This window comes from Mustela lutreola, chromosome 1, assembly GCF_030435805.1.
Source record: "Mustela lutreola isolate mMusLut2 chromosome 1, mMusLut2.pri, whole genome shotgun sequence".
Classification (NCBI taxonomy): domain Eukaryota; kingdom Metazoa; phylum Chordata; class Mammalia; order Carnivora; family Mustelidae; genus Mustela; species Mustela lutreola.
This window is the reverse complement of record NC_081290.1, coordinates 23450731-23474877: the sequence shown is the minus strand read 5'-3', so window position 1 is coordinate 23474877 and position 24147 is coordinate 23450731. Positions and strand designations below refer to the sequence as shown.

General features: G+C 37.2%; 1 protein-coding gene across 3 annotated transcripts in view; it reads left to right on the top strand.

The window, feature by feature from the left end:
- Positions 1-24147, top strand: part of CEP135 (centrosomal protein 135) — a 76684-nt gene that overhangs the window by 11740 nt on the left and 40797 nt on the right. For all 3 annotated transcript variants that reach the window (XM_059160882.1, XM_059160864.1, XM_059160873.1), the window contains exons 6-13: positions 225-309; positions 4907-5035; positions 6446-6661; positions 9965-10030; positions 12858-12996; positions 17350-17573; positions 22402-22554; positions 23448-23600. In XM_059160882.1, coding sequence (XP_059016865.1) covers positions 225-309; positions 4907-5035; positions 6446-6661; positions 9965-10030; positions 12858-12996; positions 17350-17573; positions 22402-22554; positions 23448-23600 — 1165 coding nt within the window. The remainder of the gene's footprint in view (positions 1-224; positions 310-4906; positions 5036-6445; positions 6662-9964; positions 10031-12857; positions 12997-17349; positions 17574-22401; positions 22555-23447; positions 23601-24147) is intronic.

Here is a 24147-nt window from a genome sequence, read left to right as displayed (position 1 = left end):
AAATTATTTAACACTCAGTTTTTAAAATCTATTCTTGTAGAATTAAATCTCTAAGATGATGTACTCTATTTATGCTGTGGTTTGGAACCCTTTGGTACAGTACTTCATACCTTACTGAGAAATTGAAAATAGAGAATTTACAGGAGAACATATCTAGTTTCATTTCTTGTTTTTATGTCTTTCTTAATGAAAGTATATTGACATTAGTTATAAATGTGTTTCAGAATTCAAGAACTTCAACTGGAAGTCCACCAGTTACAAGAAAAGTTAGCAATGATGGAAAGTGGACTGAGAGATTATACCGAGCAGGTAGGATTTTTATTTACTTCCACAGCAGGGATGCATGGTTGCATTGTTGAAATGGTTATGCTGCAATTGTAAATAAAGTTGGGTTATATTTGGTATTATTGATGCTGAATTTTTACATAGCTTTTATCTTTTCCAATTTGTTAATAGAGATAATAGCTGGAGTGACTTAGATAGCTTTAGAGCCAACAGTCCAGTCCATTATGCATTGAGGCAAATAGTAGTTTTTTAGGATTTCTTTAGGTGAATCATCTATCTTCCCAAATATTGTAATCATATTACTTGTTTTCATCTTGGGAGGTATTTTATTGAAGTGTATTATGCTTTACAGTGGTATCATAAGTAATTGCTTTACTCTTTTGTGGCACCATATTTGTTATGTGTTTTCTCTATAAGAACTAGTAAAAGAGTTTTCTGAAGAAGCAGGGGAATTAATATATGCAGGATTAGATTGTAACCATAGTGAGCTTTGTTCTTTCATACTTTCTGTTGGTACTTGGCTAAATACTGATTCGTATAATTACAGGCTTGCTTTCTTAATATGCGTACTGAAGCTTAAATTGGGTAACACGTTTCTTCATTTTCTGCATACGACTGCATTTTATTGGAGTGATTTGCACATGCAAATATAGATGTAACTTATGTGTTGGTATTACTGTTAAGTTCGTAAAGTACTTAGAAGATATTTGGATAAAAATGCAGTATAAAGGAATCGTGATCATGTTTGCCGCCTCCTGACGGTGCACGGGAGAAGACTGAGGTGCAGACAAGTCAGCTGTAAAAGAATGGGAGCAGGAGGCCACAGTAGAAAAGACGTCAACTGGACATCAACCAAAAAACTTACAGTATAGAGACTGAAAATATCAAATATTCGCAAGTTGAATATTGTTGATATTTTTCAATTTATAATCACAGTTTCATCACATTTTTTTCCAAGTACTTTATGAACATTAGCAGACCAGTCTCTGCTATCTCTGTGAGGTAGTTGAGGTGTTTGGAGAAAATTCCCTGACCATTCTGATTGAAACCATCAGTTTATTATGGTTATCAACTTAGGTGAATCCACTCTGCTGCATGTCTTTTTCTTTTTCATTTGTTTGTTTTGTTTTTCTCAATCTATATTCCAAATTTCGCTGTTCTCCACAAGCTCTTTCCCCAGCCTATAATAAATACCCTCTCAAGATCTCACCTTGTCTCAACTTTGTTTCTACCTTTAAAATCAGCGATGTTCACATGGAGGCTCTACAGACTTAATAGGCAGTGTGGCATTCTTCCTGTTTAAAGCTTAGTCTTTAGGGGCGTCGAGTCCCGCATCGGGCTTTCTGCTCGGCAGGGAGCCTGCTTCCCTTCCTCTCTCTCTGCCTACTTGTGATCTCTCTTTGTCAAATAAATAAATAAAAATCTTTTAAAAAAAAAAAGCTTAGTCTTTATACCTGAGCTCTTCACTCTATTTCCTCGCTGCTCCATTTTTTTGTTTTCTTTTCTAGGTTTTTTTAATTTATTAAACAGAGAGAGAGGGTACAAGCCGGGGAGAGAGGGAGAAGCAGGCTCCCCACTAAGCAGAGAGCCAGACATGGGGCTTGATCCGTGACCCTGGGATCATGACCTGAGCAGAAGGCAGACACCCAACCAAATGAGCCACCCAGGTGTCTTTTTGCTTTCATCGATATTCTTTCCTTTTTTTTTTTTTTTTTTTTTTTAATTTTTTTCCTTCTTTAAAAAACACTTCAATCCACTTTACAACTAGTAATGCTTTTAATCTCCCTAACCGTCCTAGAAAGCGGTGCTATTGTGGTCATAACTAACATCCCCTAAAAAGATCTCCTTTAACTACCTCTCCTTGTTGCTGATGCCTGCTCCTCCCTCACGCAGACTTCTCTAAAGAGTCTTACTCTTCTGTCTCCACTTCTTCACCTCCTGCTGTCCTATCACGTTCTGGCATATGTCTCCTTTTACAGAAATTGGTCTAGTTAATGACACCAGTGACATTAATTGCTTGATCCAAAAGGATATTTTTAGACTTTAATTTCTTGACCCTTCTGTAGTATTTGTCATTATTGGTAATTTCTCTTTAAAATGCTTTCATGACTTCATTTTCTTTCAGTTTTCCCTTTTTAAAAAATCTCTTACCATTTTTTCTTTGCTTTCTTCCTCTACCTGTTCCCTTAAATATTACTGTTTTTCAAGATCCTGTTCTCGACCCCTCCCTCTTCCCCTGTACATTTTCTCAGAAGGCCTCATTTACTCTCTTGGTTTAAAATATTCCCTGAGGGGCGCCTGGGTGGCTCAGTGTGTTAAAGCCTCTGCCTTCGGCTCAGGTCATGATCCCAGGGTCCTGGGATCGAGCCCCGTATCGGGCTCTCTGCTCAGGAGGGAGCCTGCTTCCTCCTCTCTGCCTGCCTCTCTGCCTACTTGTAATCTCTGTCTGTCAAATAAATAAATAAAATCTTTAAAAAAATAAAAAAATATATTAAGTAAAATAAAATATTCCCTGAATGTTTATAACTTTTCAGTCTTTCTGGCTCAAATCTCTACAGAACTCCAGACCCATACATACAATTTCATACTGGGCGTTTCTGCTCGGATAGAAGCTCTTTGTACCATATGCCTAGTACTGAACTTGTTATCTTCTACCTCAAATCTGCTTTCCCTCCTATATTCTCTACTTTGCTTGGTAGCATCACCATCTGCCCAAGCCAACATTCTGTAGTCTTTCTAGGTCTCATTCTCTTCCCTTCACTTACCACTCATCAAGTTCTGTCACTTCTAAGTACTATGTAAACTTACTTTTTCTGCTCTCACTTACTCACTGTTTATGCCTTATTCATCTCTCATACATTTCTCCAATAGGCCTCCCTTCGTCTAGTTATATTCTTACTCATCTTTTAGTCCAGAACAGTCTTTCTCCTTAGCAAAGTATTCAGAGCTTATCATAGTTAAATCCTGCCTGATTCTTTAGACCCAACCATAAGTTTCCTTGAACATTACAATCCAGTCTTACTGAGCCATCTCTGCTCCTTCGGTCATACTGTGTGGCTTTATGCTTCTGTGTCACTGCCTGGAACATTCCTCCTTTTTTCTCTTCATAGCATATGAAGAGAAATATACATATCTATTCGATAAAGCCTTCACTAGTTTTCATAGACATATAGATATATCATGGAGAGTAAATCATTTTATTCCCTTAACTGCTTTAGTGCCATATACCTCTTTATTCTACCACTGAACAACACATTATATAGTAATTACTGGCTTACTTGCTAGTTTTCCCTGTAAAACTATGTACCTGAAAGTCAAAGATCATATTTTATTCTTCATATACCAAGAATTGTGCTTTAGAATTGTTGAGTTGAAGGCTTTGCTTTCGTTTTCAATTTTTTGAAAAAACAAAAACTCCAAAACCCATAGCTATAAAGTGTTTGGGTTTTTCCAAAATCAAGTATGTGAGTATCATGGTTGATAGTGATCTCTGTGATTTTATGTGTGTTGTTGTTTTTTTTTTTAAAGATTTTATTTATTTATTTGACAGAGAGATATCACAAGCAGATGGAGAGGCAGGCAGAGAGAGTGAGAGAGAGGGAGGGAAGCAGGCTCCCTGCTGAGCAGAGAGCCCGACATGGGACTCGATCCCAGGACTCTGAGATCATGACCTGAGCCGAAGGCAGCGGCTTAACCCACTCAGCCACCCAGGCGCCCTTGTTTCCTTTTTTTAAAAGATTTTATTTATTTATTTGATAGAGATCACAAGTAGGCTGAGAGGCAGGCAGAGAGAGAGGAGGAAGCAGGCTCCCTGCTGAGCAGAGAGCGCGATGATGCGGGGCTCGATCCCAGGACTCTGGGATCATGACCTGAGCCAAAGGCAGAGGCTTTAATCCACTGAGCCACCCAGGCACCCCTGTTGTTTTCTAAATAATAGAAATTAATTAAATTCACCCCAACTTCCAGTCCTTTTCCATACTGAGTTTTCTTAGCAATTCTTTGTATCCTACATCAATTTGTTCATTCTGCATTTACTCAGTGCTAGGCACTGAAGTAGCTCAGACTCAGTTCTAGTGCCCAGCAGTTTCTTTTTATATAAACATTGCCTAATCATGGAGGAGGGAGGAAAAAAGAACAAAAATTAGTTAATTGGGAAGAATTTGTTCAGTAAAAATACTTATGAAAGCTTTGTTGAGGGGCACCTGGGGGTCTCAGACAGTTAAACGGCTGCCTTCGGGTCAGGTCGTGATCCCAGGTCCTAGATTCGAGCCCCGCATAGGGCTCTCTGCTCAGTAGAGAGCCTGCTTCTTCCTCTCCCTCTGCCTGCCACTCTGCCTCCTTGTGCTCTCTCTGTCAAATAAACAAATAAGTAAAGTCTATAAAAAAAAGAAAAGTCTTTGTTGGCATTCTCATTTTGAAATTTTCTGTGTTTGTTTTTTGCTTGTGTGTATACATTTCATAATATGCTACATTCATGGGTACATATATGAATGTTAATCTCTTACACACATTGTGAAACATAAGAAAAATGAAAGTATACCCAAATAAGTGTTTATACAGTGTTAATTATTTCAGTTCAAAGCAAATTTTTTAAATTAATAACGTGACTTTATGTCTTCAGATTGAACTAAGAGAACGAGAGATAGAACGACTATCAGTTGCATTGGACAGTGGCCGCTCCCCTGATATTCTCTCTCTGGAGTCTAGAAATAAGACCAATGAAAAGCTTATTGCTCATTTAAATATTCAGGTAATGACTTTTATAATTATTTTACTGAGTATGTAAAATTATTAAATGTTTATAACAGTCCATGTTTGTAAAAGTAACTAGTGTATTATTTACAGTAGGAAAAATTTGATAGAGCCAAAGTGTCCAGAAATAGGATGCAGTTATTGAAAAATCATGTTTTTAAAGAATAATTTAATGAAAAAAAAAAGAATATTTAGTGAGGCAGAAAAATATATACCATAATGTTAAGTATTTAAAAGAAGTGAATAAACTGTAAGCACAGTGTGATGTTCAGTTTGCTTTTTAAAAATGTACATATGAGCTTGAAGAGAGAAAACACTGGAAGAGAATATACCGAAGTATACTAAGAGTTTATCTTTGTGTGATGAGATACTCTTTTTGATTTTCATTGTTTTTAAAATTTTGTTTGTTTTATGATGTAAAGATTTTTAAAAAGAAATTGAAAAAGCTAAAAATGCATTAGATTCCCTTGCCATGCATTTGATCTAAGAGTAGAACAGGAGAGTTATATAAAGCATATTATGTTACCTTGAGAAATTTAGACCCGTCATTGCTGCCTGGGCTGTAACCAGAATAGACCAAGTCAGGAATATCGGCAGTAGCTCTAGAGCAGTGCTGTCCAGTACAAATATGATATGAGCCACTTATGTAATTTAAAATTTTCTAGGGGCACATAGGTGACTCAGTTGGCTAAGCATCTGACCAACTCTTGATCTCAGCTTAGGACTCGATCTCGGGATCATGAGTTCAAGCTTCTGTGGAGCCCACTTAAAAAAAAAAAAAAAAAGAGAAAATGAATCTCAGATCAAAATGTAAAACATAAAACTGTAAAACTTTCTAGTAGCCAGATTAAGAAAATAAAAAGAAACAGATGAAATTAATTTTAATAATGTATCTACCTCAGTATATCCAAAATATAATTTCAGTGTATAATTAATGTTGTAAAATATGAATGTTGAGATATTTTACATTCTTTCTTTTTTGCACCACGTCTTTGAAACTTTGTGTCTATCTTACATTTATAGCACTTCTCAGTTGTGTGGAGCCACAGTGTGCACACGTGGATGCTAGTGACTACTACATTGGACAGCACAGTCTAGAGTAGGAGTATCATTGTAGTGATAGTCTTGTCATAATTTTAGAACTCCGTGTTGGGAAAAAGTTCACACAAATGTTTTACTTTTCCTCGCCTTTCCTGTTTAAAGATTGGAAGCCAATGGCTATATATTTTTATTACACCCCACACTGTCAGTTTTGTGAATCAAAGTAGTATAGGATTGTAACTGTAAAATAGCTGTGGTTTAAATTTTCATTATTTAAAAAAATACAGCATTTTGAAATATTTTTGAAAGTTCAGTATTTAGGATAATTTTGGAATTCATAAACCTGTGAATTACAAATTCAATTTAGGTTGACTTTCTTCAGCGAGCTAATAAAGACCTGGAGAAGCATATACAGGAGCTTATGGAAACCAAGGAAACAGTGACTACTGAAGTTGTTAATTTAAGTAACAAAAATGAAAAACTCTGCCAGGAATTAACTGAAATAGACCAGTTAGCACAGCAGTTAGAAAGACATAAAGAAGAAGTGCTTGAGACTGCTGATAAAGAACTTGAAGAAGCAAAGGTATGTCTAGGTTGTGGGAACATTTGCTGATTCTCCTGGAACATAGTGAGCGTAAGCCCCCTTTGATACCTGATTTGGTCTTTTGGTTTGTTTTTTTCACAATTCAAGTTTTTCCGAAGTTTTTTTTTCAAGTTTTACACACTTGGGTATCTTTCTAAAGCACACCTTTTCTTAGGATAGCTCTCCTATAGATTTTGTCCTATTTTTCCTCAAGAGTTTCATCTCTACATTGTGAACAAGCTTTGGAAGTTTGTCCTCTGTGTCATTTTGTGCTCATGATCTCTTTATTTTCTGAAATAGTGTTTGTACTTAACACATTTTTAATTTGGTAGCAAACATTTTTCATCTTTAAGTTTAGAATAGATATGAAAGGGGACACCTGCCTGCTGTGGTGAGAGGAGCAAGCAACTCTTGATCTCAGGATTGTGAGTTTGAGCCCCAAGTTGGGTGTAGAGATTACTTAAAAATAAAATCTTTTAACAATAATAATGAGTAGGGGCGCCTGGGTGGCTCAGTCCCTAAGTGTCTGCCTTCTGCTCAGGTCGTGATCCTGGGATCAAGCCCCACATGGGGCTCCCTGCTCAGCGGGGAGCCTGCTTCTCCATCTCCCACTCCCTCTGCTTGTATTCCCTCTCTCACTTGGTCAAAAAAAATAAATAAAATCTTTTAAAAAATAATAATGAGTACATATATAGAAATGAAAGATGTAATTTCCAGTCTGTTGTAAATACTGATCTCTTAAAACTGTCACTTCGTTCTTTAACATACAGCTAAATGACTCTTTCTTCTTGAAATCTCCACAGTTTTATCCTATTTTAATATATTTATGCTTAAATATCTTTTCATGATCACTCTATCAAACATCTCTGCAATAAAAAATACATGAATTTAAATTATTTATTATTTATTTAAAAATTTTTATTTTAAAAAATGTCCTTTGACAGGGCACCTGGGTGGCTCAGTGGATTAAAGCCTCTGCCTTCAGCTCAGGTCATGATCCCAGGGCCCTGGGATCGAGCCCCGAATCGGGCTTCCTGCTCAGTGGGGAGCCTCCTTCCTCCTCTCTCTCTGTTTGCCTCTGCCTACTTGTGATCTCTCTCTGTCAAGTAAATAAATAAAAATCTTTAAAAAAAAAAAAAGTCCTTTGACTACAAAGTTCAAAGTGCTAACACTTTCCTCTGAATAGTGATATAATTATTAGTAATTGGTGGATCAAAGTGACAAATATAGCACAAATGCTGATACCTACTGAATTGAAAAGTGAAATTTTATTGGAAATATATCTCTTAATAAGATACATCTTATTAATGCATATCTTAATACATATCTTTCATAAACTTTGATTATCTTTATGTTTGGTGCTTCAAAAGTTTTTCATATTTTGAATGACATTAGATGCATGACTTCGCTTTAAAAAGTGGGGGGAAAACAGTTGTGAGAGGGAAGGTGAAAGAGGTAAGGTCATGAGATACTTAGACCACACACAGGTTGTCAGGTAGATAATTCTTAAAAAAGGAATGTACATCCAAATTAAGAGTCCAGATATGGATACATGAAAACTACATGTATACCACAGTTTTTACACAATACTTTGGAAGTATTTATGTTATCCCAGGAATGGGTATAACTTAGTCTGAGGATCAGGACTCTATATCATTGAATCACTTTTGTACAATGTCATTTCAACTAATTAGTGAAATAAAAGTAATATACCTCAACATAATGAAGGCCATATATGAAAAGTCCACAGTATATTATACTCAGTGGTAAAAGATTGAAGCTTTTCCTCTAGGATCAGCAGCGATGCTAGGACCCCATTCTTCCAGTTCTGTTTCGTGTATATCGGAAATCCTAGCCAAAGCAGTTAGTCAAGAAAAAGAAATAAAAGGCATCCAAATTGGAAAGAAAGAAGTAAAATTATGTTCCAGATGACATGATCTTAAATGTAGAAGACCCTAAAGATTTCACAAACCAGCATTAATAAATTCAGCAGAATGCAAAATCAGTGCAAAAAAGCAGGTGTGTTTCCATATGCAAATGATTAAAATCCAAAAGTAAATTAAGAAAATAATCCTATTTGCAATAGCATCAAAAAGAATAAAATACTTAGGAATAAACTTATCCAAGGAGGCAAAAGACCATATGCTGAATACATTATTGAAGAAAATTGAAGAAGATAGAAATAAATGGGAAGACATCCTATGTTCCTGGATTGGAAGACTTAATATTGTTCAGATGTCCGTGGTACCCAAAGCAATCTACAGATTCAGTATAATCCCTATCCAAATCCCAATGGCATTTTTTATAGAAATGGAAAAAAAGTTATAAAATCTCAAGAGGCCAGGGTAGCCAAAAGAGTCTTGCAAATGAAGAATATAGGGGTCCTTGCCTAGCTTAGTTGGAAGTAAATGTGACCCTTGATCCAGGGTCATGAGTTTAAGCCCCACATTAGGTGTAGAGACTACTAAAAAAATAAAATTGAGAGCATAATTAAAGCTATTTTAATTTTTTGTGGCTCTAGTTTCATTGGAACATTCCTGTAGCTCATTCCTCTCTTTTTCTACTTTGTTTTGCATTTTCTCTGCTCATGCACACAACATACTGAACATTGCTTCTCAGGTCCCATTTACAGTGTTCAAGAATGACATTTTAGCTCACATTGGGTCAAAATATTCTAATATTGGTATTCAGTGCTCTCATTTGCTGTATAGAAGTTCCACATTGGTAGTAGCAGGTAGAGGGAAATCAAATAAGATAGGAAAGTTAGGAAATAATGCCATAAGAAAAACCGAAAAAATCAAGGTTCAAGGAAGGTCCTACAAGTATACAGGCAAAGTAGGTTTTTTAAGTGGGCCCTCTCGTTTCAGATGTTAAATATCTCTCCCCATAGGGACACCTGGGTGGCTCAGTTGGTTAGGCAGCTGCCTTCAGCTCAAGTCATGATTCTGGAGTCCAGGATCGAGTCTCACATTAGAGGCCCTGCTCAGCGGGGAGTCTGCTTCTCCCGCTGACCTCTCTCCTCTCATGCTCTCTCTCATTCTCTCTCTCTCTCTCAAATAAATAAATAAAATCTTAAAAAAAAAAAAGATATCTCCCCTAAGCATTCAGGATACCAAGAAATTAAAGAGAAGCCTGGACTTTGTCTCCTCTTCACTGAAATTGAGCCTTAAAACAGCTAAAGCTTCCCATCTCACTGTTGAGAAGAAAGACGACTCAAGAAAATGACTTGGTCTTATTTGCAGTGTGACTTAGTGATAAATATTTGATTTTTAGGTCTGTATCTAATAAGTTTTTTATTCCTAGAAAGAGATTAAAAGAAAGCTTTCTGAAATGCGGGATCTTGAAGAAACAATGGCAAAACTTCAGCTGGTAAGTAGAGGTCATGTTGAATCGCCAGAAATTTTGGTAAGAAAATTTGCATGCTGTATTTTACATATTTTTTTCATTGAGATATAATTTACACATTATACTATTCACTCTTAAACATTTAATTCACTGGTATTGGTGTAACCATGAAGTGTTTCAGCTATTCTGATGATCAAGTAATAAAACATTTTCATCACTCCAAAAAGAAACGTCATACCCATTAGCAGTCCCTCCCCATTTTCCTCAGCTCAGCCTCTGACAACTACTAATCTTTCTATTTCTATAGACTTGCATTTTCTGGGCAGTTTATACCAATGGAATCACATAATGTTGCCATTTTGTCTGGCTTCTTTGATTTAACACAGTATTTTCTAGTTTCATACTTGTTATAGCATGTATCCAAGTACTTACTTTTTATGGCTTGGTAATATTCCACCATGGATGTATTTCATTTTGTTTCTGTATTTATACTTTTTTAATCTCATATTAATTACTTCATGACTAGTCAGTTTGCTAGTATGAAAACTAAAAATTGATAATTATTTGTTAAAGTTGTCGACTTTTATTAAAAGCACTCAGTCTGGGGCACCTGGCTGGCTCAGTCGAAGTGGGCAACTCATTTTTTTTAAGATTTTTGTTTATTTATTTTAGAGAAAGAGAGCGCATGTGTGTATGTGAGTGGGGGGAGAGGGAGAGGATAAGAAGCAGACTGTGCATTGAGCATGGGAGCCCATTGCAGGGCTCAGTCTTCCGACCTTGAAATCATGACCTAAGCCAAAGTCAAGAGTTGGACATTTAACTTACTGAGCCACCCAGGCTCCCCTGGAGCGTGACTCTTGATCTCAAGGTTGTAAGTTTAAGCTCCATGTCAGGTATAGAGATTACTTAAAAAAAAAATAAAATTTAAGAAACAAAACAAAGCACTCAGTCCTCTCTTAATAGCTTTGTTTGGTAGCGCAAATCATTTTTCTAGGTAATATTTGTCGTCTTCTGGTAGTCTTCAAATAAGAAAAATAGTAATCATCCCAGCATAAGCCCAGATGTAGCATATAGTTCTATGGTCTAGAACTGACAGCATATCTTGCTTCCAGTTAGAAACTGCCAGGTGAAAAAAAAAAGAAAAGAAAACTCCTGGGTAGTCACCTAAAAGATGATTGGGGATTTTTTTTTTTTTTTTTTAGTAGCTTGTTAAATTGGATGAATTTCTTTTAAGATTAGAAAATAAGACTAATACTAATTTTCCAGTTTTCTCATTATATATAGTCTTATACAGTGTAGCGGCAATGTTCTGATAGCGTAAGGCAAATTTAGAAATGAAGCCATTGTGATATGCCGCCACACTGTACGTGCTTGAACACTTGCTTTTATATGCTCACTGTGAATCACAGTGACTTCTTTTTTTATTCATTTGCAGCTACTCAAGTCAGTATTGAATAACTGAATTAACTAAAACTGCTAAATGTTGTCCACTCTTTTTTTTTTTTTTAAATGTTTTCTACTCTTGAACTCATAGATACTGTGAAATTCTTCCCTGAGGTCAGTAAATAAAAAGTAGATGTTTTGATGGTATTTTTGCTAACAGACTAAACTCTGTGAGGGCAGGGATTTGGGGTTGCTGCTATTGTTTGTACGCTATAAACCCTCGAGTGCGATTCGTAATGCTTGTCTCGGATTCTGACCAAGTCTCAGTAGTACTGGCTGACAAGGATGCTATAGCTACTTTCTGACCTTTCTTGTTTTTTCCAACTACTGCTATATTAGTATTTTTAAGATGAATACTAATGATATTAGTAGCTAACATTTATTAAGCACTTGCCATGTTCTAGACACTGTGCGGAGTGCTTCTCAGCCTTAGTTTCATCCTCACCCATGAATCCTCAGTATCCAGGTACTGCTTTTTTTTTTCCCTAAGATTTTATTTATTAATTTGATGGAGAGAGAGAGATCACAAGTAGGCAGAGAGATAGGCAGAGGGGTGGGGGGAGCTGGCTTCCTGCTGAGCAGAGAGCCCAATGTGGATCCCGGGACCCTGAGATCATGACCTGAGCTGAAGGCAGAGGCTTAACACACTGAGCCTCCCAGGCGCCCCAGAAAACCAGGTACTGCTCTTGTTGTGTAGATGAGCCTGAGACAATACCAGTGATACCTATGATAGTCTTAGAGCACTGTGTATACTTCTGCCTTATTTTTTTTTTTTTTTAAGATTTTATTTATTTATTTGACAGAGAGAGACCACAAGTAGGCAGAGAGGCAGGCAGAGAGAGAGAGGAGGAAGCAGGCTCCCTGCTGAGCAGAGAGCCCGATGCGGGACTCGATCCCAGGACCCTGAGATCATGACCTGAGCCGAAGGCAGCGGCGTAACCCACTGAGCCACCCAGGCGCCCTACTTCTGCCTTATTTTAAAAATAAAAAGGCTTTAAAACTTTTTATTGCATAATCCCACCCCCTTCTCCCAAACCCCCTCCCCCCAGCAACCCTCAGTTTGTTTTGTGAGATTAAAAAAAAATAAAAAATTAAAAAAAAAAAAAACTTTTTATTGCAAAAGTGCATATTTATTTTAAAAAGTAGACAATATGCTAAGCAAATTAAGAAAAAATAAAATCTAATAATTCTACTACTCAGAAAGGAGCCCTATTGATATTTGGGTTTTGTGGTCCTTTTAGCCACAGTTGATAATTAGCTTTAGTTGAACCCATGTATTTGACTAAGTATGTGTCTGTATGTATATGATTTACCCTTAATTAAATGTACTTAACAAAATATCAATTTTAAGTTCTATAATATTTTTTCAAGTTACTAGAAATCTTAACTATAGTATTAAAATTTACAGGAATTAAATTTATGCCATAAAGAAAAGGAGAGACTGAGTGATGAACTACTTATAAAATCAGATCTGGAAACTGTTGTTCATCAGCTTGAACAAGAAAAGCAAAGACTTAACAAAAAAATGGAAAGTTTTGCGGTTACAGGTAAAATATAAAATGTCGATAACTTTAAAAAATGATTGTTATTCTCTCCTGACATATTTTTCTTAGTAGATTACCTTTCATTCATTCTTAAATTCAATAAATATTTGTAGAGTGCTCATTACATACCAGAAACCATACTGGATGCTGTAGATAGGTGGAAAATCTCCTTCAGCAACCTTACAGGATTCTTTTATATTTTTATATGACTAGTTGGTACAGGGAATGCTTGAATATTTTCCAAAAGAAGTATATTCTTTTTCATTGCAGATAATAGAATTAATTAAGACTAAGGAAAACTTCGGAAATAGTGAAAATTTGAAATGCAGAATCTTTATAAGGAGATGCACTTGTATTAATTGAAAGAACACATTCCCATGTGTTCTTTCTCTCTTTCTCTCTTTTTATCTCTTTCTCCCGGTAGGGCAACTTTCTGCTAGGTAACAGCCCTAAATGAGTTAGTTTAAGAAACATGTAAGAATTCATCCATTCATTCGACAAATGTGAGCCTGTTGTGTGCCAGGCTCTGTTTTGGGTACTAAGGTATATGATGGTAAACAAAATACACAAAGTCCCTGCTCTTGTGGAGCCTTTGTTCTAGCTAGACAAACTAGTAGCACATAAATGAAAAAGCCCAATTTTAGATGATAAAAGGTATTAAAATTAGGGGGAGATGTGCTAGAGATTGACCCAAGATCTCAGAGACAAGACACTAGCCAAATGAAGATTTGGAACCCTTTTTTCCAGGCAAAGGGAACAGCAAGAGCAGAAGCCTGGTGCTGTCAAATTCCCAGGCGTCTTCAGAAGTTAAAGAAAGCCAGTGTTCTATGTTAAAAAGAGGCAGTATCCTAGGCTCTTCAGCATCTATGTGGATAATCTATTTGGTCCCTTCTCCACTTACTGCCTCAATGACTTGAGCACATTACTTAACCTCTCTAATGCTTTAGTTTCCCTGTCTATGGAGTTAATGATGGCACCTACCCAAAGCATTCTTCTGAGGATTAAATGGGTTAATACATTAAAGTGCTTAGACCTGTGTATAAAAGTTTGCAGTGTAGTTTCTTTCATACCTAGTTATGGCCTATCATTTCAGTGTGATCTTTCATATCTGAAACTCCCTGTTTTTCTGTGGTGCAATTGCAGTAGGGTGCCAAAAATCCAACCACAGGTCAACCAAAATATTTACCTTCTACACACGTGCACATGAGCAACTAAGTACTGCTTGCATGTGCACCAGACATATCAGTAAATTAGATGGTCCTGAACTTCAGGAGCACTCTCAATGATGTATGGAAATCTTACTCTATATTTCTTATCACTTGATCTCCTACTCTTTGCTGGGAACATTCCAAATGTTTTACATTCTTAATAAGCCTATGACTCTCATTCCACCTCCCATTCTGAGTGGGCGATTTTCAGGTTCCCTAAGAGAATGGAAGCCTTCAAGGAAGCCTTCTGTCAGTTTCCTATCCAAAGATCTTAAACTGTGCATTTTTATCTTCCCTCCTGTTACTATGGAAGTGTGTCCATCTTAGGAAAGGCCACTGCCTCCATCTGTTCTCTGGATCCTATCCTAGTTTTAAAACATTACATATTCTCCCTTTTCTATAACTTAAGTCTGTACTGTTTTTGTCCATTGGCATTTAAACATACTTACCCTGATATGTCTCTTGAGGCAAGGGAAACAAAAGCAAAAATAAACTATTGGGACTACATCAAAATAAAAAGCTTTTACGCAGCAAAGAAAACAATCAACAAAACTAAAAGGCAGCCTACAGAAAAGGAGAAGATATTTGCTAATGATATACCTGATAAAGAATTAGTATCCAAAATATATAAAGAACTTAATAAAACTCAGCACCGGAAAAACAAATAATCCAGTAAAAAAAATGGGTAGAAGACATGAATAGACATACAGGTGGCCAATAGATACATGAAAAGCTGCTCATCATCGGTTACCATCAGGAAAATGCAAATCAAAACTATAGTGAGATATCACCTCACACCTGTCAGAGTGGCTAAAATCAACAACACAAGAAACAAAAGGTGTTGGCAAGGATGCAGAGAAAGGGGAGCACTCTTATACTGTTGATGGGAATGCAAACTGATGCAGCCAATGGGGAAAACAGTATGGAGCTTCCTCAAAAATGTAAAAATAGAACTACCCTATAATTCATCAATCACACTAATAGGTATTTACCCAGAGAACACAAAATACGAATTCAAAGGTCATGCATCCTGATGTTAAAACAGCATTAGCTACAATAGCCAAGTTATGGAAACAACCGAGTGTCTATCAATTAAAAGAGTGGATAAGGAAGATGTGGTGGGATGCCTGGGTGGTTCAGTCAGTTAAGTGTCTGCCTTCAGCTCAGGTCATGATCCCAGAGTCCTGGGATCAAGTCCCACATCAGGTTCCTTGCTCAGTGGGGAGCCTGCTTCTCCCTCTGCCTGCTGCTTCCCATGCTTGTGAGCTCTCTCTCTCTCTGACAAATAAGTAAATGAAATCTTAAAAAAAAAGATGTGGTGTTTATGTATACAATGGAATATTAGCCATTAAAAAAAATGAAATCTCGCCATTTACAGCAACATGGATGGAGCTATTAAGTATTAAGCCAAGTGAAATTGAGTATTACACTAAGTGAAATAAGTCAGAAAAAGACAAATATATGATTTCACTCATGTGGGATTTTCTTGTAAAGATTTTATTTACTTGAGAGAGAGAGCATGAACAGGAGGGAGGAGTAGAAGGAAGAGGGAGAACTAGACTCCCTGTTGAGTTGGGAGACCAATCCAGGACCCAGTCCTAGGACTTTGGGATCATTACCTGAGTCAAAGGCAGACACCCAACCAACTGAGCCACCCAGACACCATGCTCTTATGTGGAATTTAAGAAAACAAATGAGCAAAGAGAAAAAAAAAGAGAGGCAAACAAAGAAATAAACTCTTGGGGCACGTGGCTGCCTCAGTTGGAAGAGCATGCAGCCCTTGATCTCAGAGTTGTGAGTTTGAACCCCGTATTGGGTGTAGAGATTACTTAAAAATAAAATCTTTAAAAAAAAAGGGTGGGGGAGGAAAAAGAAATGGACTCTTAACTCTAGAGAATGAAGCGATAGTTACCAGAGGGGAGGTAGGTTGGGGGGGTTGGGTGAAATGGGTGATGGGAATTAAGGAGTGCACTTGTGATGAGCGCCGGGTAATGTATGAAGGTGTTGAATCTCTGTATCGTATAGCTGAAACTAATATCACACTGTTTGCTATCTGAAATTTAAACAACACAACAACAAACCATGCTTACCCTTTTCCCATTCTATAACAAAAACTTTGACCCATTCCCCTCCAGCTGTCCTTTTCTCTTTTCCAGGGTTTTAACAGCTTGAAAGGTCATCTACCCTTGCTGTTTCTGCTTGATCACTAGTACCTTTTACCTCCTCAGTCCACTCCAGCTGGCCTCCATCCCCACCTGAGCTGCTCTTGGAAGGGCTTCCCTCATCCCCATTATGCTCAATGTGGTGGATACTTTCCATTCATTCATTTATTTGACTTCTTAGCATTTACCCAAAAAGCCCATTCCTTCCCACTCGTCTTTCTTCTTACCTCTCCAGTCATTCCTTGGGATAAATTTGTCAGTTCATCCTCCAGATTGCATTACATGTTATTCTTTTGTAGATTTTATCCTTCTACACGGTTAGAATAATTGTTTGACCTTAGCTCTATTTTTCATACTTGTATTCTTAGCTAGTGCTGGGCATAGAGTAAATCCTCCATAAATACCTATCAAATGAATGAAAGAAGAGAGGAGAGTGAATCAGAATATGTTTTGAAAATCACTTCATGCCTCAGAGATAAGTTAGATTGAACTATATGGAATTACCAGTATTAGGCTACTTTGACTCAAGAAAAGGTAAATTTTGTTGTAAAAGTTAAGAGTTGTACTTTTTTGGAGAAAGATGAGTAGTTTTGATCTCTTTGTGTAAAACTGTATTAAATTCAAGCTTAATGTTAAAAGTCATGCATATTATGATTAATTGCTTATAGATAAATTTTCTTTTAATGCATTTTCAGGTGACCAGAAAGTAAGTACCATGTGATAGTTTATTCATTTTATAGTACTAAATGGTACCATCCTTGTGACAGGACAAAAGTAGGAGGACTTTGACTTACTAGATTTTATTTAAACTTTCAAAGTAATTTGTGCTCTTTTTCCTCATTTTTCTCAATATTTATCTCTTTGATATCAGCCAGTGATAGATGATGTACAAAAGTTAATGATTTTTAGTAGCTTGTATTCTAAAACTTAGTTTGGCTAATTGTATAATTTATATGCAATACTTTTACTATTTAATTAATTTACAGAAAGAGAACTTACTCTGGAACTTGAAAGGATGAGGCTAGAACATGGAATAAAACGTCGAGACAAGTCACCCTCTCGTTTAGATACATTTCTGAAAGGTATAGAAGAAGAACGAGACTATTATAAGAAAGAGCTAGAAAAACTCCAACATATAATACAGCGAAGATCTTGCTCTATAAATTACTCTACACGGGAAAAAATTCCAATATTTAAAACACTAGAAAAGGTAATATCTCTTTTTAAGGATGATCGATAATCAAGAGTGTATCTTTATGAAAAAACTTTTCTGGCATGATGATTATATTAAATATAACTTTATTCGTATTTGTTTTTTAAAAGTTTTTCTTGGGGCCCCTGGGTGGCTCATTCATTTAAACATCTGAGTCTTGATCTCAGTTCAGGTCTTGATTTCAGAGTCATGAGTTCAAGCCCTGTGGTGGGCTCTGTGCTGGATATGGAGCCTACTTAAAAGCGGAGGGGTGGTGTACCTGGGTGGCTCAGTCGGTTACCCATTGTCAGACTTGATTTCGAAAGGCTCACGTCATGATCTCAGGGTCATGAAATTAAACCAAGAGTCCGGCTCCTCACTGGGCTTGGAGCCCGCTTAAGATTCTTTCTTTTCTCCCTTTGCCCCTCCCCCTCGCTCACATATGCAGGCGTGTGCACTCACTCACAACCTCAAAAAAAAAAGGTTTTTCTTAATTTTGATTTTTGTTTTTTTTACATGACCTATACTGTAGAGACATTGCATTTATTAGGAAAACCACTTAAGAACAGATAACAACATACTGATTTTTGGAAATTAAGGAAAGATGAGTAGCTCATTACGTGTATAGGGTAAGTAGAGGGACATCTGGGCTTCCAGAAACTGGAACCACTAATTCATGCTACTGGACGTTTCCTTTCTTTCTATCCTTTACTCTTGGTATCAGCTGCCTTTTCTCTCTCAAAGCAGTGTGGCTTCATCCACATGGCAGACAACATGGCTTCTTGCTGTGCCCAGCCTTGGACCAGTCAGAAAGGCGGGTCACACTGTGCACACCAGACATCATCCTTGTTAACCAAGCAACAGAAGCAGGTAGAGTGTGGAAGTGAGTGCAGGGCAGGTCCAGCACGTTTATAAGTTGATAGTCTAAAGATGTATATTAGGTAAAGGTAACCATATTTCATGAGTGATTAAAATCATGTATCTATTTTAGGTCTTCATTATTTTCAATGTTTTATGAATATCATTTAAACTCTTCATTCAGGTTTTTCTTGTTTCTTTTTTTTTTTCTTTTTCAAGCTTCAGGACAATAGGAGTCCTGGAGGCTTATGACTCTAAAATTATCTACACACTAGATAAAATGAGGGGAAGTTGGAAGTAAAATTAAAACTCAAAACATTTAATTTCAGATGTTTAAAAATATCAAGTCACTGACATAGACGTGAAGATAATAGGTTAAAAATAATTCAGACTTGGCTGATTTGACCAGTTTCATCATCTTTTTCCTGAAGATCCTGTGCCCATTGTCAAATGGTGTGGGGTTGTTTTCTGATTGGACTGTTTTTTAATGTCATTGGCTAATGGCTGAATTTGACTTAAAGGTGTTAGCAAAAACACTACACTGTGTTATCTGTTAAAAGTGGAATGAATTGGTGGGGCAATGCGGTATACGTTAATTTATGTGTTACTGAATTGTTTTTAAGCCCCATACATACTTAGGACTCAGAAAAAATGAATCACTGAATTGATCACCTTCATTGCAGAGGAGAATCTTCCATAAAATGGTTGATTAGTTTAATCTTTTCTAAAGTTTAGAAAGGTGGAGTGTTCAGAGCACTTTAGAGTTCCAATAAGTTGCAAGAATGGCAGGGAAGGTGTGTCTGTGAGTGGAATGGGTAGAGAGTAAAATGGGTGGAGTTCTGGGCACTAGAGTGCACCTGCATCTAAACTTGGATATTTCAAACATGTTTAGAAGCTACATAGCAAACAACAAAGTCTTCTAAAACTGGATTTGGTACACACTGTGAGTTTTCAAATCCTGCTTTATGGCAAACTTAGGCACAGTTTCTTAGGATTGCAGTAACTCAGAAAAAAATATTAGTATTTTTAATATCAATGATCTTTGTCAAAAATATACCCATTGATTTTCTACGGTCTGTGTAGGGTGAGCACTGCCTCCTTTCTCCTTGTGCTTGTATTCACTACGGTTCCAATTGTGAGTTTCAAGTATAGTGGAGTAGAAAGGGCTTTGGAGTTGAAGACACAAACTGCCTTTATGACCTTGGACAAGTTACCTCACTTCATGAAACCCCTGTTTCCAAGGTTACATGAGATAATAAGGGCCCAGCATCATACCTGGTTCCTAGTAAATATTTCATTCCCTTGTTGTTTGTTGGTTCAAAGCACATCACATCTAGGTAGAAAGTTACATTCAATTCAATAGGGGCTTACTGAGTGCCTGCTCTGAATGAGGCACTGGGTGTGACATAAAGAAGACATAGTTGCTGTACTTGTAGCCTTTAGTGTCATGCATGTATGTGCATGAGCCTGTGTGTGTGTGTGTAACAATGGAATGGTAAAAGGGAATTATTAACAACTACATATGAACACAAATATAAATATCTACATATTTATGTCTATACAAGATATATTTAGAAATGATCTAGAGTTCCTGCTTAAAAAGGCCAGTCAGTAATGTTGGAGAATTCATTCGTTTTATGTACCATGCTAGGCACTGAAGGTGTGGTCAGACAATATACCTAGCGTGTCTCTCATTGAACTCACATTTTAGTGGTAAAGATGTATATTAAACAACTAATTATGTTAATAACTTTATAAGCTCACTTATAGTGTTAGTGGAAAAAAAGATACAAGGTTTCAGAGCTCTGAGAATACAAAGAGGGAGATCGAAATTCGATTGAAGAGTCAGAAGACTAGTCTTTTAAGCTGAGACCTAGACAGTAATGAAAATAGACTATCAGGGACGCCTGGGTGGCTCAGTTAGTTAAGCAGCTGCCTTTGGCTCAGGTCATGATCCCAGCGTCCTGGGATTGAGTCCCACATCAGGCTCCTTGCTTGGCAGGAGCCTCTGTCTCTGCCTGCCACTCTGTCTGCCTGTGCTCGCTCTTTCCCTCTCTCTCTCTGACAAATAAATAAAATCTTTAAAAAAAAAAAAAAAAAGACTATCAGGTCTTTTTTTTTTTTTCGTCCCAACCTTATTTATAACCAGACCCCCAGTGCAGACCCCCGGCTCCCACCCCACCCCAGGTCCTCAGCTTAGCTCTGGGCAAGAAGCTGGATGAGCAGTGACACTTTTTTTTTTTTTTTTTTTGTAGGATTTTATTTATTTATTTGACAGACAGAGATCACAATTAGGCAGAGAGGCAGGAAGACAGAGAGGAAGGGAAGCAGGCTCCCTGCTGAGCAGAGAGCCCGACGTGGGGCTCGATCCCAGGACCCTGGGATCATGACCTGAGCAGAAGGCAGAGGCTTTAACCCACTTGGCCACCCAGGCGCCCCAGCATTGGCCCTTTTGCCAAGCCCAGAACTCGGGAGCCCCTCACCAGTTCTGGGGTTTTGCCCTCACCTGCTGAATTTTGCCAGCCATGGCCCCATCTGTGACCCCAGTGCAGTGGGACAGTACAGGGCTCAGCACTGCTTTGTTCCAGTGCTCAATTACCACATCTGCAGGACTGTCAAGTCTTTATTCACTGAATTCTTCTTTTCTAAAATCTATGCAAACCACCTCCTTTTTGTAAGATATTTTTATGTAGATAGAGTTAAGTTATAGATTTTCTTTTATAGTTATCTAAGCCTTAATTAAGTCCTCAAACTCTAATCTGCTTTTGTCCTATAAAATATCCTTTAAGGTGTCCAGATAACTGATCTCATCCATTATGCTTTGATTTTGCTTGTTTAACCAAGAAGATAACTTACTTCCAAGTGGCAAATTAGGGGTACCTCACAGATACCAATTTTATATTAGACATGGTTATGTGCACAGTAGGTAGTGAATAACATATATCAGGATGCTTTCCAGTGTGCCAGATTATCTCTTCCTGGGGCTTCTGCATTTAGTACTTTAATATTAAGATAACGTATCCCCTCAGGGTTGTGAGATCAAGCCCTGCATCAAGCTCATGCTGGGCGTGGAACCTGCTTAAGATTCTCCTACTCCCCTGCTCTCTGGCTTGCTTGCTTTCTTAAGGGGAAAAAAAAAAAAAAAAAAGATACCTTAGATCTCAAGTCTACATTTATCACCTTTATTTTCCACATAGTTGTGAAGATAGTGGGTTTTTTGAATTGGACTAAAATAAGAGGCATCATCCTATCTTAGAAATGTTGGAAGTATTTGCTTATTTGGTGAACATCCTTAGTGAATACTGCCTGGTAGAAATATTTATATCTCATTGTAAAAATAGACTTCACATAGGTTGGGGCTGGGATGGTTGTGGGAGGTTAGTGTGGCTGGGAAATTGATCTTAGATTCATTCAGAAAACACTGAAGACTGTGTTAGGCTATAATAGTTACTTGCATTGGGTGAGCAGGCACACGATATCGTCCTAGTCCCTTCCCTGGAGAGGGTTGTAAACTAGTGGTTCCCCAAAATTTGCATGCATGAGAATCACCTGGAGGGCTTGATAAACCGTGGTTACTGGCCCTAGGCCCACAGTTTCCGATTTAGTATGTCTGGTGTGGGCCCACCAACTTGCATGTGTAACAAGTTCCTACATGCTGCTGATGCTTCTGCTCTGGGGATTACACTTCAGTTACTAGCATTATAAACAACTCCAGGGAAAGGACAGTTGGAAGCGTGTGACAGGATCTGATCAAGTGGTATCATTGGCAGGGGGGCGAGCAGGGTGGAAAGTCCCTTCTTGGGCATTTGAAGACCAGACATTTGCTCCAATCCTGCCTGCACTCTATTCTGCTGCTCTCATTACGGATAAAAAATTGCGTTTTGTATGTCTGTTAACATTATTCAGTCACTGTCATTACCAACTTCCTGAAACAACCATATGGTGATAATTATAACAAATGATAACTTGTTTTTAAATTGTGTTTCAGGGTGATTACAACTCAGAAATTCATCTGATCACAAGAGAAAGAGATGAACTGCAGCGTATGCTGGAAAGATTTGAAAAACATATGGAGGATATACAGTCCAATGTTAAATTATTGACAGCAGAAAGAGATAAACTAAGTGTCTTATATAATGAAGTAAGAAATTAATTAAGGCAACAGATTATATAGAATAAGTAACTAAAGGGAACCAGTATAAATCTTTTAAATTACTGTTATATATGGACCTTGTTATATTCCTTCATAATTAGAACTAAGTACAGTAGTAGTTTCTATTGTCCTGTTCCCAAAGCAGAGACTTGTATTATTTTTTCTGTATATATTCTTCCTCTCTTCTAGTCTATCTGTGTGTTGAATCTGTTAGAGATAATCTCCTACTTCTAAAGCTACCTGGAACAGGTCCTAGCCTGACTCTGAGCTAAATTTATCATTTGGATTCAGACATGTTAGGAATCTATCAAACAGTGGGTAGCACCCATAATTTGGATATATTGGATATTAAGGACTTAGCCTCTAGTTTTAAAAAACTTAGGGAAGAGAGAATTGATACAGCTTGGTACAGTTACAAAGCCTCAGTTGTCAGAGAACAAGGTGCATATGAGCAGAGCAAAGTGTCTAAATTTGTTCCATACCAATTTCCCATGAAGTTCTAGTGCTACTTTGAGGGAGAGAGAAGACCATGTAAATTAAAAGGTCAAGTTGAAAAGGCTGTTTTTACTTTTGGAGACTTTGGAATCTGCATTTGCAAATTGATTCATTTCTGGACTTTCCCCCTATTGGCTTGGATTTCAGCTTCTTGGGTCTGCTTAGTCACTAATTGTCCATCTGCTGTCTGGTTTCCAAAATTTTGTAGCTGGCATTTCCCCGTAGTATCTTTGTCTTTTGGGATTTTGTTGTTGTTGTTGTTGTTGTTATTTTAATCATTTTGTTGAGATTTGAGAAGAGAGCAAACGTAGCAGTTTAGTTTGCCATTTTTTCACCTTTGGAGCATATCCAAAGTGTTTTTTATTTATATTTTTTAATTCTTTAAGGCTCAGGAACAGTTACATGCACTAAGACAAGAGTCTACCCAAACCACAATCTCCCATAATATCGTAAGTCTTATGGAAAAAGAAAAAGAAGTTGCGTTATCTGACTTAAGAAGGATTATGTCAGAAAAAGAAGCTTTAAAAGAAAAGTTAAAAGTAAGTAATAAGATCAACTTATTTTTGAAAGGTTGTTTATAGGGAAAAGGGAGGTCTTTATGTTTTCCTGTGAAGTGACTGTTTAGAATGTACAGCTAGGTCAAGGGGTGGGCTAACAGTGACACAGGAACCAAATCCAGACCATTGTTTTTGCATGACCATGTACTAAAAATGGTTTTTGCATTTTTAAGTCATTGAAAAAATATGGAAAGAAGAATATTTCATGACACATGAAAACTATGAAATTCAAATTACATCGTTGGTCATTACTGGAATACCATGCTCATTTGTGTACTGTGGCTTGTCCTGCTGCAGTGGCAAAATTGAGTATTTGCAGCAGAAACTGGCCGACAAACCCTAAACTACTTATTATCTGGTTTAGAGAAAATTACTGACCTCAGGTCTCACAATAGGAAATTCCTTCCTCGTGTGGAGGAACATTATCTTTTTTTTTTTTTTTTAATGTAAAACAACTTGACTAAGTTGTTCACATACCATTCAGTTCACCCATTTGAAGTTTACAGTTCAGTGATTTTTAATATATTCC